This window comes from Carassius carassius, chromosome 24, assembly GCF_963082965.1.
Source record: "Carassius carassius chromosome 24, fCarCar2.1, whole genome shotgun sequence".
Classification (NCBI taxonomy): domain Eukaryota; kingdom Metazoa; phylum Chordata; class Actinopteri; order Cypriniformes; family Cyprinidae; genus Carassius; species Carassius carassius.
Genome location: NC_081778.1, coordinates 11,464,819 through 11,478,322, shown reverse-complemented (window position 1 = coordinate 11,478,322; position 13,504 = coordinate 11,464,819). Strand labels below are relative to the sequence as shown.

The window sequence follows — 13,504 nt, the reverse complement described above, 5'->3', positions numbered from 1 at the left end:
AATCTGTCCCTGATGTTTTTTTTGGAGACAAGTGGCTTCTTTGCTGCCCTTCTTGACACCAGGCCATCTTCCAAAAGTCTTGGCCTCACTGTGCGTGCAGATGCGCTCACACCTGCCTGCTGCCATTCCTGAGCAAGCTCTGCACTGGTGGCACTCCGATCCCGCAGCTGAATCCTCTTTAGGAGACGATCCTGGCGCTTGCTGGACTTTCTTGGACGCCCTGAAGCCTTCTTTACAAGAATTGAATCTCTTTCCTTGAAGTTCTTGATGATCCTGTAAATTGTTGATTTAGGTGCAATCTTAGTAGCCACAATATCCTTCCCTGTGAAGCCATTTTTATGCAACGCAATGATGGCTGCACGCGTTTCTTTGCAGGTCACCATGGTTAACAATGGAAGAACAATGATTTCAAGCATCACTCTCCTTTTAACATGTCAAGTCTGCCATTCTAACCCAATCAGCCTGACATAATGATCTCCAGCCTTGTGCTCGTCAACATTCTCACCTGAGTTAACAAGACGATTACTGAAATGATCTCAGCAGGTCCTTTAATGACCGCAATGAAATGCAGTGGAAAGGTTTTTTTGGGATTAAGTTAATTTTCATGGCAAAGAAGGACTATGCAATTCATCTGATCACTCTTCATAACATTCTGGAGTATATGCAAATTGCTATTATAAAAACTTAAGCAGCAACTTTTCCAATTTCCAATATTTATGTAATTCTCAAAAGTTTTGGCCACGACTGTACATTTTAATGCAAAAAAAAAAATGATTTGACATGAAATATGTATTCAATATTAAATGTATTAAATATTAGCTTGGGATGAAATCATTTTATTATATGAAAAGAAAGGGAAAGCGGAGTGATAAATGAAACTAGCACAGTGTAGGAGAGCAACGGTCAAATTTACAGTTTAACTATACAACAATATTTGATCACAGCTGCATTTGACCAATCAGAATCAAGTGTTCCAGACACTTGTATAATAAATGCATTTAGCATCGGAGTAAAGATTTGATAATAAGTTTCTCCGTGGTTACAACCTGAAGTAATATGATCTGAATGAAAACATTTTTGTTTGTGGTTAATAGGGATTTTATGCTTTTCTTTTCCCCGTTCCTTCATTGAAATGTCAATTTTTTCTAAACAACACACAAACATTCAAATAAAATACATGATCATACCTCTGATACTGGCCCCATGATCAACGTTTTCCACATATTCCCTGCTGAGTTCAGATAACTCTGAAAACACAGAGTCTGTATTCCTCAACTCCCACTCCAAGCATTCAGAGTCATTGTATATCTCTTCCTTCTCCTCTGTTTTCTCTCCATCTTCCACCTTCTGGTCTTCAACCACCTCGCTCTCATCCTCCTGGGCTTGTTTCACTTCATCAAACAAACTGGAGTTTAATTCAGAGGCTGTCTTTGAACAAACAGGGGAGCTGGAGATAGACAAAGAGACAGATCAACAGAAAAGAAAACACAAAGATAAATTGTTTATGGGAAATACATTAGTTACTTGTATTAAGGAAATACATCAAATATCATAAAAAAAAATTACTTGGATTTTATTTCTTCCCTTTTTTCCATGAAGAAAAAAAATCACAATGAATCATTTAACATGACTTAAAATAATCAAATATAAGAACATTAACAGGATGTTACACACACTGCCTGGACTCAGTAGGAGAAAAAGTGGAAGATAAGAAAAATAAAGAAAAGAAAATCAGAAAGCTTTTGATATGAAGTTACTTAAGTTTTAACCCTCTGGTGTTGTTCGGTCATTTTAGACCAGAAAAAAAAAGTGTTTTTAAAATGTAAAAAATCGCTACTTCATTGGATTGGTATGAAAACCGATGACTTTAATGGGAGTCACCATGTGAACACAACACACACAAAAAAATACAAAAACTAATTGTGGACTCGAAAAAGCTAAATGGTTGAAAAAATAAAATAAAAAGTCACACTTGTGTTGTTCATGGTCAAAAATGGAAATGAATGGAAAATATGCAAAAATACGAAAATGCCAAGACTATTTTGTGTACAATAAAAAAAGTGCACAGCAATGAAGAGGTGACACTCTAAAATAGACACACTCATTCACACTCAAAGCATTTTTTTTTATTGTTTTTTTTTTTACATTTTTGTTGAATTTTGATGTTGTAACAAAATTAATTTTCTGTGTTTAGGTTTGACTGTAGTACAAAAACTGACATTTCAAACCAACAACAACAAAAAATTCAACAAAAAATTTGATTTTAAAGGCATTGTCAACATTATAACATGAAATACTGGCATTCTTGAAAAGCAATATAACAATATTAGGGAAAATATTGCATACATATGAATTAGTATCATTAAATTCTCACAAAATAGAAAATAATTAGCATAACAAAAGCACAGGGTTAAAGTACCTTTACACTATGAAGAACAACTATGTATTTTGTTAAAAAAAAACTGTTTTCTATAAATTTAAAAATTGAAAATTCATATTCAACATTGTCAAAACTGCTACAGTTGGTCTCGGACAAATCAATGTGATATTACAGTACCTCCTGATAAATTTCTGTACCTTGTTTCAACAAAGCCCTTCAAATGAGCCAGCTCAGGGGTGGAGCTTATGATGTCACTGATAAAGAACTGATCGTTATTATGGTTAACTTCAGCATCAGTCACTTTGCTGTTGCTGGTTACAGTAATTTCTGATGCAGTGGAATCAGGGGCACTGCAAGGTTTTGGATCATGCTGTGGAAAGAAGGGGGAGGAAAAGAGATGCTGTTGTGAAAACTCATATTTATTGTTATATACTAGACATTAATGCATATATATGCAAAGTAATCTTTGGAAAGAGTATTGTTTGTGTCCGCTGAATTAATAATAAATGCACCTCTTCAGTGATGGAGGTCTCTGTTTGGCCATGTGTAGAAACAGCTTCTGAATGTTTGCTATGCACATGATTCCTGCAAACAAAGAGTAATACTGTAAAATGTAACTTCTCAAATCCAGAAGAAATTATAGGCGTTATTACAAGCTGTTAAGCAAGAAATGTACCACAATACAGGCTTCAATTTCCTCTCAGCTTAACTCAAAAATGGGAAGTGTGGGTTACCTCAAAGTGAAGGCTTCGCTCTCCATCTCCTTTTTCTTTTCCAGCAGAACTTGATGTGTCAGTACTGACTGGATATTAAAAGAGAAGATTTTAAAAAGATTTTAAAAAAGGGAAATTTAAAGTAACCAACAAGCTAAAGCTAAACTAAATCACTCGAGAGGTGACAGACCTTGTTATGTGTCTGTTTAATTGAGTTTAGCTCTCGTGTCAGATTTGCTTTCTGCTCCTCCAACATCATTACTACAAAGAAAAGACCATTGCCATATATTTAAAACATACATTTATATATATTGTGCCAATGTGTTTCCAGACTAGACGGGCAGAGAGAGGGCAGAAGGGTGAAAGGCTTTATTCAGACTCACATTGATCAGCTTGTTCCCTGGCTTTTCTCTCCAGTTCTCTTTCTCTCTGTTCTCTCTCCATTTCTCTTGCACGCTTTGCCCTTCTCTCTTGCTCAAACTGGTCATCCAACTCCAAATAGCGCTGGTATGTAGACAAGTTTAATTTTAAAAAAGGTATTTACATTTAAAAGGTGCAACATAGCAACTTTTTTCCTCATTACAAAGGTTGTACATAAAGAAATACATAAGAAATATGTTTAAAATCATGCACACACGCAAAAGATGACGTTACTCATGGCTGACTGCAATTTTACAACTGATCATAATGCAGAATCTGCCATTTTTGTCCCACAAACAAACCAGACATTTACCAGTATTTATTGTTTGAATTTCTAAAAAAAAAAAAAAAAAGTCTTTTGAAAATTTGAAAGCCAAGACTTTGTTTCATGCCGGAAGTATACTGCTCTGTCTCGTCTGTAAGTTTCCACTTTGCTCCACAATGTATTTTCCACTGCATGAGATCATGATGTGTGGCGTGAGAGCACCATGTCTTGTCGGACACAGCGACAGTAACGAAATGGGGTGGGTGTTTGCGAAGGATCAACTGCATAGGTAACTGAAAATATTTGCTTTAGAATATATCTGTTTGCATATTGACAGTAGGGGTGGAAGGATACATGTACACTGAACGGACATCTCAATTTTTGGTGCATGAGGAATACAACAGATACAGGCAATTCTCCCCCAATCCAGAAGGGGCGCCCGCATTAATGCAACACTGTTTTATAACCAGCTGCCAGCAGAAGAACAGTGAATGCCGTAAGTTGCAGACTTGAAAACAAAGCCCACTAGACAGTGACCATGTACTGACTCTAAATGCGTCTCTCACAGACTGACGATAGAGTATACTTTAAGGGCTTATGCTCTCAACTGTTTGTGAAATGGAGCTTTGTGTTCATGTCTCCTACCTTTCTCATTCAGCACAAATACAAATATTCCATAATATTTCCATATTTGCGATGTAACAGAGCAAAATGCTAAACTATTATTTATTATGTAAATTATAGGCTTTGCACTTCAGTTCCAACAGTGACATAGAGGCGGGCACGCTGATGTTTGGTTTACTGTATTTTAGTTTGATAAACTACAAACTGCACTGTTAAGTTAGCAATGCTGGAACTGATGTGTTTTGTATGTGTGTGTGTGTGTGTTTGTGTGTGTGCCAGCGCAATCACTTCAACTGTTTCCTTATACCCACAGAATCAACTTTAAACACTTATTGTCTTAATAATGCATCACTGTAAAAAGTTCTGCTTTTATTTCTGTACACTCACAATCTAAATAAAATATTGGGCTTTTGTAAATTAAAGAAAACAAATAGGATGTCGCTTTTCCTTTCTGTGAACAAATTAAGCATGTTGAACTGAAGCATATATAGGGCACTTTTTTTCCCTTGTTTAGCTGTAAACTAAATCAAATATATTTCAAGAATTTATTCCTCGTATGTATATATGTAGTGCATATTACATATATTTAACAATGTAATCATATTTATTATTTTCATATCTAGGTGGATTTTTTTTTTTTTGTACTACTGTCTGTTCAAAATAAATGAGAGAAAAAAAAGAGCATAGTAGATTTGTTTTTTTCCGCTGTTGTACCTAAATCGTATCGAACTGTGAGCCCCGAACCGAGGTATGTACCGAACCATGACATCTGTGGACCATTCCACCCCTAATCGACAGGTGTCAGCTGTGGCAATTCAAAGAAGAGCCAAAATGTCAAAATGTTGCAGAAAAGGTCATACTAATAGTTTAAATAATAAAAATAACAAGAACACTTATTATTATTATTGTTAAACCCAAATGAGTTAAATAAATAGGGTTTTAATAATTACGAATTATAAAATAATAATTGAACTAAATAATTAAAGGATGGAAACGGATATTTAAAAACATAAAAATCTCAGGAGAATTCAAGTGGGAATGTGACCAATTTGAACAACTGATCCAGCTCACTGAGCTGCACAATAGCTTGTCTGTTTTGCAGCATTCATTTGGAGAGCATAGTTTAATTCTGTATTAATTCTGTATTAAGTATTAAGCTTCCAATAAACCGATAACTCTACAGCACAGGAGCACGAAGTGTGTCAATATAAAATCCACGCACCTGAGTTCACATTTCAAGTTGAAATATTTTTGGAGGAAAAATATGAAAAAAATGTAATTGTATATTATTTTTTAAAAACCCACATTTAAAAGGTTTGAAAAATTCAAGACCTTCAATTCATCACACAGTTTTTTCTCACCTCTTGGCTCTCTCTCCTCAGTGTTTTCTCATTCTGATACCTCTCCAGCAGTTCTTCTCTGTCTTTTTTGTCTTTCTCGGCCTTCTCCTCTCTCTCTCTCAGCTGAGCCCTGCAGTTCGCCAGCCTTTCCAGAACCCAGACGAGGATGGGCAGAAGGGACTCCACCACACCAGCTCCATGGGTCTCCACCACCAACTACAAAGAAAAACTTTGAATTGTATTTGTTTCCAGTGGTGTTCTCTCATCACATTTCATGCTCTTATCTTCATGGGCAGCTGCACTCACAGGAAGCGTGATATGTATGACTTGCACTTCTGACAGGGTATAGATACTACGGTTGACTTCCCTTATGAAAAGTCAGCAAAACATCTGCTCTCTGAACTTCAACTTATGCTGTGCTTGAGCAAGTGCCAAATGATAAAAATGCCTCTAAAGGCCCATTCACACCAAGAACAATAACTATAAAGGTAACTACAGTCGTGGCCAAAAGTTTTGAGAATTACATAAATATTAGTTTTCAAAAAGTTTGCTGCTAAACTGCTTTTAGATCTTTCTTTCAGTTGTTTCTGTGATGTACTGAAATATAATTACAAGCACTTCATACGTTTCAAAGGCTTTTATCGACAATTACATGACATTTATGCAAAGAGTCAGTATTTGCAGTGTTGGCCCTTCTTTTTCAGGACCTCTGCAATACGACTGGGCATGCTCTCAATCAACTTCTGGGCCAAATCCTGACTGATAGCAACCCATTCTTTCATAATCACTTCTTAGAGTTTGTCAGAATTAGTGGGTTTTTGTTTGTCCACCCGCCTCTTGAGGATTGACCACAAGTTCTGAATGGGATTAAGATCTGGGGAGTTTCCAGGCCATGGACCCAAAATTTCAACATTCTGGTCCCCGAGCCACTTAGTTATCACTTTTGCCTTATGGCACGGTGCTCCATCGTGCTGGAAAATACATTGTTCTTCACCAAACTGTTGTTGGATTGTTGGAAGAAGTTGCTGTTGGATGGTGTTTTGGTACCATTCTTTATTCATGGCTGTGTTTTTCGGCAGAATTGTGAGTGAGCCCACTCCCTTGGATGAGAAGCAACCCCACACATGAATGGTGTCAGGATGCTTTACTGTTGGCATGACACAGGACTGATGGTAGCGCTCACCTTTTCTTCTCCGGATAAGCCTTTTTCCAGATGCCCCAAACAATCGGAAAGGGGCTTCATCTGAGAATATGACTTTTCCCCAGTCCTCAGCAGTCCATTCATTATACTTTCTGCAGAAGATCAATCTGTCCCTGATGTTTTTTTTTGAGAGAAGTGGCTTCTTTGCTGCCCTTCTTGACACCAGGCCATCTTCCAAAAGTCTTCGCCTCACTGTGCGTGCAGATGCGCTCACACCTGCCTGCTGCCATTCCTGAGCAAGCTCTGCACTGGTGGCACTCCGATCCCGCAGCTGAATCCTCTTTAGGAGACGATCCTGGCGCTTGCTGGACTTTCTTGGATGCCCTGAAGCCTTCTTTACAAGAATTGAACCTCTTTCCTTGAAGTTCTTGATGATCCTATAAATTGTTGATTTAGGTGCAATCTTAGTAGCCACAATATCCTTCCCTGTGAAGCCATTTTTATGCAACGCAATGATGGCTGCACGCGTTTCCTTGCAGGTCACCATGGTTAACAATGGAAGAACAATGATTTCAAGCATCACCCTCCTTTTAACATGTCAAGTCTGCCATTCTAACCCAATCAGCCTGACATAATGATCTCCAGCCTTGTGCTTGTCAACATTCTCACCTGAGTTAACAAGACGATTACTGAAATGATCTCAGCAGGTCCTTTAATGACAGCAATGAAATGCAGTGGAAAGGTTTTTTTGGGATTAAGTTAATGTTCATGGCAAAGAAGGACTATGCAATTCATCTGATCACTCTTCATAACATTCTGGAGTATATGCAAATTGCTATTATAAAAACTTAAGCAGCACCTTTTGCAATTTCCAATATTTATGTAATTCTCAAAACTTTTGGCCACGACTGTATAATGATATTAGTGAGCTCCTTAAAGCCAAGTGCATTCTGATTGGCTGTTATTGCTTAACAGCTGGAAAAAGAATTCTAAAAGTGATTCCAACAATATAATTCCTTCATGTCATTATCTTTATTCATTACCATGAGAGTTAGCATGCTTGGTGTGAACAGGCCTTAAAGCTTTAAGGTTTTTTTGATTGGTGGTTGAATAAACGTGGATAATCTTGATTGGTTACCTGCAGTTCTGAGTACAGTTTCCCCGCCTCCTCGCTCACAATGTCTAGATCCAGCTCCAGTTCTCCACTTCCACAAAGAGCACTTTCACCATAATCCATGTTTCACAGTTCTCTTTCTCTGGCTGTCTTGCCGCTGAACTTTGATATTAAACACAAAACTCTTCCTTTTTATCACACTGTTTTCACTACCTTAAAATGGTTTCAGTGTGTACCAAAACAAGCATGAAAATAATGTGGTAGTGTGTTAGTGACAGCTTGCGCGTATACTAAAACATCTCTTCTTGCTCTTATAAATGACTACAAGAGAAACAGAACTATTTTCTTAAGCCATTTGGTATTTCCAGTTAATTCCCCCTCTTCCATGCTTCTTGTCTTCTGTTTCACGTTCATTCTCAAAAACTAAACTGACCGAAGTCATTGGGGTTAGTCGGCGCTGTTCATGTCTGGAGATGTTTTGGTGTCCATTTTGGTGGAAAAAAAGGGTAGAAACATGCATTAGTAGTACATCTAAACCATTTTGAACAGCCTGTCATGCATACATGTTATTTTATTTTTTCCATATTGACAGCAAGACTACATGGACTATTTAAGCAAACCATTAAATGGAGAAACCAGTTAAAATACATACATAAATCGTGTCCATCTTCTTACTCAACTACTTCAAATTATGTTAAGCTCAAATATGTTTGATTGCAGTTTTAGATGGAATGTTTTAAAAATAACATTAACATCATACAGTTTAACCTTTTTTGTTGTTAAATTCTTTAATTCGCCCAATGTAATGCTTGTTCTTTGTACTATTTTTTTATACAGCTTTCTATTGTCACTCTAAGTCTAGTTCACCCTAAATAGTGAATAAGCTAGTGAATAAGTCCTTTTATCGGCCAATATATAACAACGTCATGTTAATTTGTACACATAGCCTACTGTACACACATGCATATACAAACACAAACATATTTAAAGCCCCATGAAGACAACACGTCTCTCAGACAAACCCAAACATTACCACGTAAACAGGAAACACAAAAATAAACTTTCATATTCAACAGAAAATAAATAACTTGACGTCGGCAACACCTTCAACGCTGTCTGCCTTTGCCTGCACTGACACTTACTACTATACATTTTACAAGCAAACGACTATTTATTGTGGTTTTAGCAGTTTTATCAACTCACCTTTAAGCATTACTGTGGCTCGGACAGCATCTCTATGAGTTCACACGAATGAAATCCAAGCCCTTCGCGTACGAAACGATATTAATTACTCTAAACCAGTACAAGTTTAAAGGAGAAGGCGTGGCTAGAGCGCCAGCAATTTGAGTGACGACAGTCTGGACCTATCAAAAAGAAGAGCGCTGAGTAGGAACCAATAATGATGCAGAGGGGGCGGTAACGAGAACTTTCTTAAAAGCTGAACGTTGGCACGTACTTGACAGGCTCAGTTTTTCCTTTACTGTCTATGGTTTTTTCACCACATGCTTGCTTGACGAAAGGAGAAGACACCGACTCAAGACGAGAACACGGTACAATGTAATACTGTTGGCACAAATTCAACAATTCTACAACAGCTGTCAAGAGTTTGAAAAGATTTCTTCTTAAAATTCATTGCATTAAAACTTCGGTTTTAAACTAATTCATGAAAAAATGCGGTGTTTTTCAGTTTATACTTTGTTTTCTGTTGAATGCTAAACCGTTTTAAACATTTTCCAAATTTGGTAACCATTTTAAAAAAAATAGAAAATGAATACCAGCCAAAAGAAAACAATACAAACGTAACACTTTAAATTAATCAATTGTTTAATTATTCAAATTTTCAAGCATCAACAGTTATGGAATCATACACTAAAGGTCCATCCTAATTACTGTATGTTTACTATGTTCCCAATATCAATATTGAGAACATAAAGATATGATTATGACAATGATAATTGTTATTATATGCAGTTTTATAAAGTGGTATGTTCCATTAATAAGCAAACCTTCTCGGCTGAGAATTATATCATGAAGTAAATGACGTGCATAGCACATTTAGTGTGTTTGAACACACAGTTATATGTTGACACAGGAACCAATTATTCTCCAAAGCAGAATGGTAACAATGCCAGATCCTTTTTAATTCCTCAAAAAGAAAGAAAAGAAAAGAAAAGACCATTTATTGCAAACCTGAATTAGTGATATTTAAAATTTAATATTTACATTAAATCGTTATCCGATTTCCATGTCTCAGGTGGCTTCCTGCCCTGCTTCCCATTAAGACAAAGGAGTCTGTAATTGGCTCTCAACACAGCCACACTGATGCAGGAGTTGGGCTTTCTGATGACCTCACACCACTCAGGTTATTCTACTGGTGGGGAGTTGCTGTCTGGTTGAGAAAACACATTATTTACATTACATTTATTCATTTAGCTGACCCTTTTATCCAAAGCGACTTACAATTGCTATATATGTCAGAGGTCGCGCGCCTCTGGAGCAACTAGGGGTTAAGTGTCTTGCTCAGGGACACATTGGTGTCTCACAGTGGATTCAAACCCAGGTCTCTCACACCAAAGGCATGTGTCTTATCCACTGCGCCAACACCACCCCAAAACACACACTCAATATGTGCAGGTTAGCAGGCATATATGCTCCAGAACATTCAAACAAGCTTGGAAAGGTTCCATAAAAACTATAAATGTAAAAAATTACTTCCTGTAGGCGCAGAAGTGCAGACTTACTTATCGCAGCAACCTCTCTCCAATGCAGAAGACCTGTCCTTGATATAAACAGGTGCCTATAAGTACCACAAATACTTACGGTTTATGTATTTACACATTAGTGCCACATATAAGTAAGGCCATTTACCAAGTGCAGTGTTGAATGTGCACCCTTCACCTCTGTTCACTGATAGACTTATAGCAACTGTGCTCAGCACACAGGCTGCAATCAGCAGTATATGACCAGTGTGGACATTTGAACCCATCTGTAAAAACCCACCTCATGAATTATTATTTTGTCAAATATATGTTAGTATGCATCACTTTGTTTCAAAGCTTTGTTTAAATCTTGTGGATGAATGAATGAATTGTAATGTTTTGAACACCACAGTATTTAGAAAGAATTCATGCATGATGTTAATCAGAAAGAATATATTATACATCATAACTAACTGTTTCTTTTATCTCTCTTGAAATATAGTAATGGTAAATTTTTCACTTAGTAACTATTTTTGTTAAATTTTATAGTGAATTAATATGAATATAATTAAACTGGAAAGCGCCACTCTATACTACAAATATACAATGTACAATGTTCTACCTTTGAATCTTGTTTTTGGTATTAGTTGTATTATTATTGTACAGTAAAACTTATAACTTAAAGTAAAACATATTTAGGTAACATATTTAAGACCTGAAATGAAATAAAGAATTGACCTTTACCTGTGAATCTTGTCTTGTATAGTGTGTTGTTTTCTGTGGGTTTTCTCCTGTGGTTTCCTTAAGAGTACCTTGAGTTTTATTGTGAGGATGTGCTAATATGATTCTGATATTTAAACTTCTGTGCAGTTTACCGTCCTACTTGACCGTAACACACACGTATAGGTTAAGCATGATCTTATACACACAGCTATTTGTTTGCATTGAAATTCATTAAATGGATGTTGCTTCAAGAAACAGTGTGTATTATATTATATAATTTTTTACATTAAACTGGAGGTTGCAGCAATAAAAGTATAAGAGTAAAGGCTTTTTTAATTACAGTAGTTAAACAAATATCAATAGTTGCTTTCAAGTTAAATTGTGGACATGAACACATGAAAAATCAAGCTTGCTAAATATGGTATGGCAATTCTTACTTGGAGTCAAAACTGATACATTGATATCTTATCAATGAAAATAAAATTTAAATGACAGGAAGCCCATTTTTTGTGTATTATTATTTATTTATTTATTGTTTGCATGAGCAGTGATTTAACAGATTATAAATTCAGCTTTGTGTTTATCAATAACAAATACTTGCACAGATCCTTTTCTAACAGCCTCGTCCACCTATGTTCAGGGTTAAAACCTAATATTATTTAATAATCCCAAAAACAGTAAAAATTCAGTAAAGACATTTTAGGAACATACTAGAATTACTTATTTTTTTAAACAAAAAGATTTTTTAATCTATTTATTTAAGCTGCGTTAGTGTTTGTCGAAACGGCGTTATTTTCATCTCGGAGTCCAATCACCTTTGTTTGGGACGCTGTACTTAGAGATTAATGGTTACAATTCATGTTTAACTCGGTTCCCGAAAATTATAATCCACATGTAAAACTATGTGCAGCACATTTTGCTGAGGACAGCTTCCTCAATCTCAGTTTAATGCCGGGTTCGCACAAAGATTATTCTTGAAAAATGGAGCAGTTCCCTCTTTGTCTGGAGAAGGCGTTGTTTATGGACCACAACCGGTAAGTGTATTTTATTATTTAAGTTGGTGCTTTTAACAGTTTCTGTAACTTATTACACAAAGGGCAACGCTGTTTAGCTTTGTTAAGATGTTAGGGCTGTGCAAAAAATCGAATGCAATTTTCATGCGCATCTCGTCAGTAAAAACGCTCCTGTGATTAGAAGTACATCTCCAGCATGTGCGTTCAGATCAGGATTGCCAGGTTTTCAAAACAAATCCTACCCACTTGCTTCTCAAAACTAGCCCAATCGCGTTTCCAGGAGGGCAGCGTGCGCTCAGCTGCTGTCGAATCACGACACAGGAACCGCTGGCCCAATCAGAACTCGTTATGTATTTCTGAAGGAGGGTCTTTATAGAACAAGGAAGTCATCAGCCCGTTTTTATGACAGTGAAAACAGCGGTATACAAATTGTGTGAAAAAACTGTATTTTTTTACACACGAAACATGAACACGTTATATTGCACACTGTAAACACAATCAAAGCTTCAAAAAAGCAAGAAAAATGGGACCTTAAACAGGTTAAACATGCTGCTTTATGCAAATCATTATTTACAGTCTCATGTTTGTGCAGACAGCTGAGTAAAACTGGCAAAAAAGACCTTAAATGATTAAATAATCTTTACTGATCTCATTGTAATGCCAGGCCAGCAAACAGGAAGTCACCAATGAGGCAGCAGAGGGAGCATGACAGTCAATCCTTGTGCGAGGGCTCCCTCTTCTGCCTAGTTGGTGACTTCCTGTTTGGCAGCCTTAAAGCATGGCTTGCCCAAACACTCTCTGTGTGTGAAGTATTGCCAGTCTCACTGCCTTACAGAGTGTTCTAGTACCATTGCCTGTTGATGTTGTGTATGACTTCTTGCCTGTTTGATTCTACTAATGACTTGGATTTTCGCTCTGTTTTGGCTGCCGATTGGACTTATTGACTGTTTAGACAACTGCTTGTTTTCTGACACTGATTCTGGATTGCCCTTTAAATAAACTTCTGCATATGGATTCTCACTCGGCTTCAGCTTCCTCGTTACAGTCATGATGTCAAAATAGCAGAGACCAA

At 36.7% G+C, this 13,504-nt stretch overlaps 1 protein-coding gene across 2 annotated transcripts in view; it reads right to left on the bottom strand.

Annotated features, from left to right (window-relative positions):
- Positions 1 to 8,481, bottom strand: part of LOC132102801 (C-Jun-amino-terminal kinase-interacting protein 3-like) — a 33,463-nt gene extending 24,982 nt beyond the window's left edge. Inside the window, exons 1-8 of one of the 2 annotated variants that reach the window (XM_059507453.1) lie at positions 8,022 to 8,481; positions 5,764 to 5,958; positions 3,477 to 3,597; positions 3,284 to 3,354; positions 3,115 to 3,182; positions 2,893 to 2,965; positions 2,578 to 2,750; positions 1,188 to 1,447 (exon numbers count right to left, since the gene is read on the bottom strand). In XM_059507453.1, the coding sequence (XP_059363436.1) occupies positions 1,188 to 1,447; positions 2,578 to 2,750; positions 2,893 to 2,965; positions 3,115 to 3,182; positions 3,284 to 3,354; positions 3,477 to 3,597; positions 5,764 to 5,958; positions 8,022 to 8,120 (1,060 nt within the window). In that variant the 5' untranslated portion in view covers positions 8,121 to 8,481. The remainder of the gene's footprint in view (positions 1 to 1,187; positions 1,448 to 2,577; positions 2,751 to 2,892; positions 2,966 to 3,114; positions 3,183 to 3,283; positions 3,355 to 3,476; positions 3,598 to 5,763; positions 5,959 to 8,021) is intronic. The other variant, XM_059507454.1, reaches the window with a different exon arrangement.
- Positions 8,482 to 13,504: the final 5,023 nt, after the last annotated feature.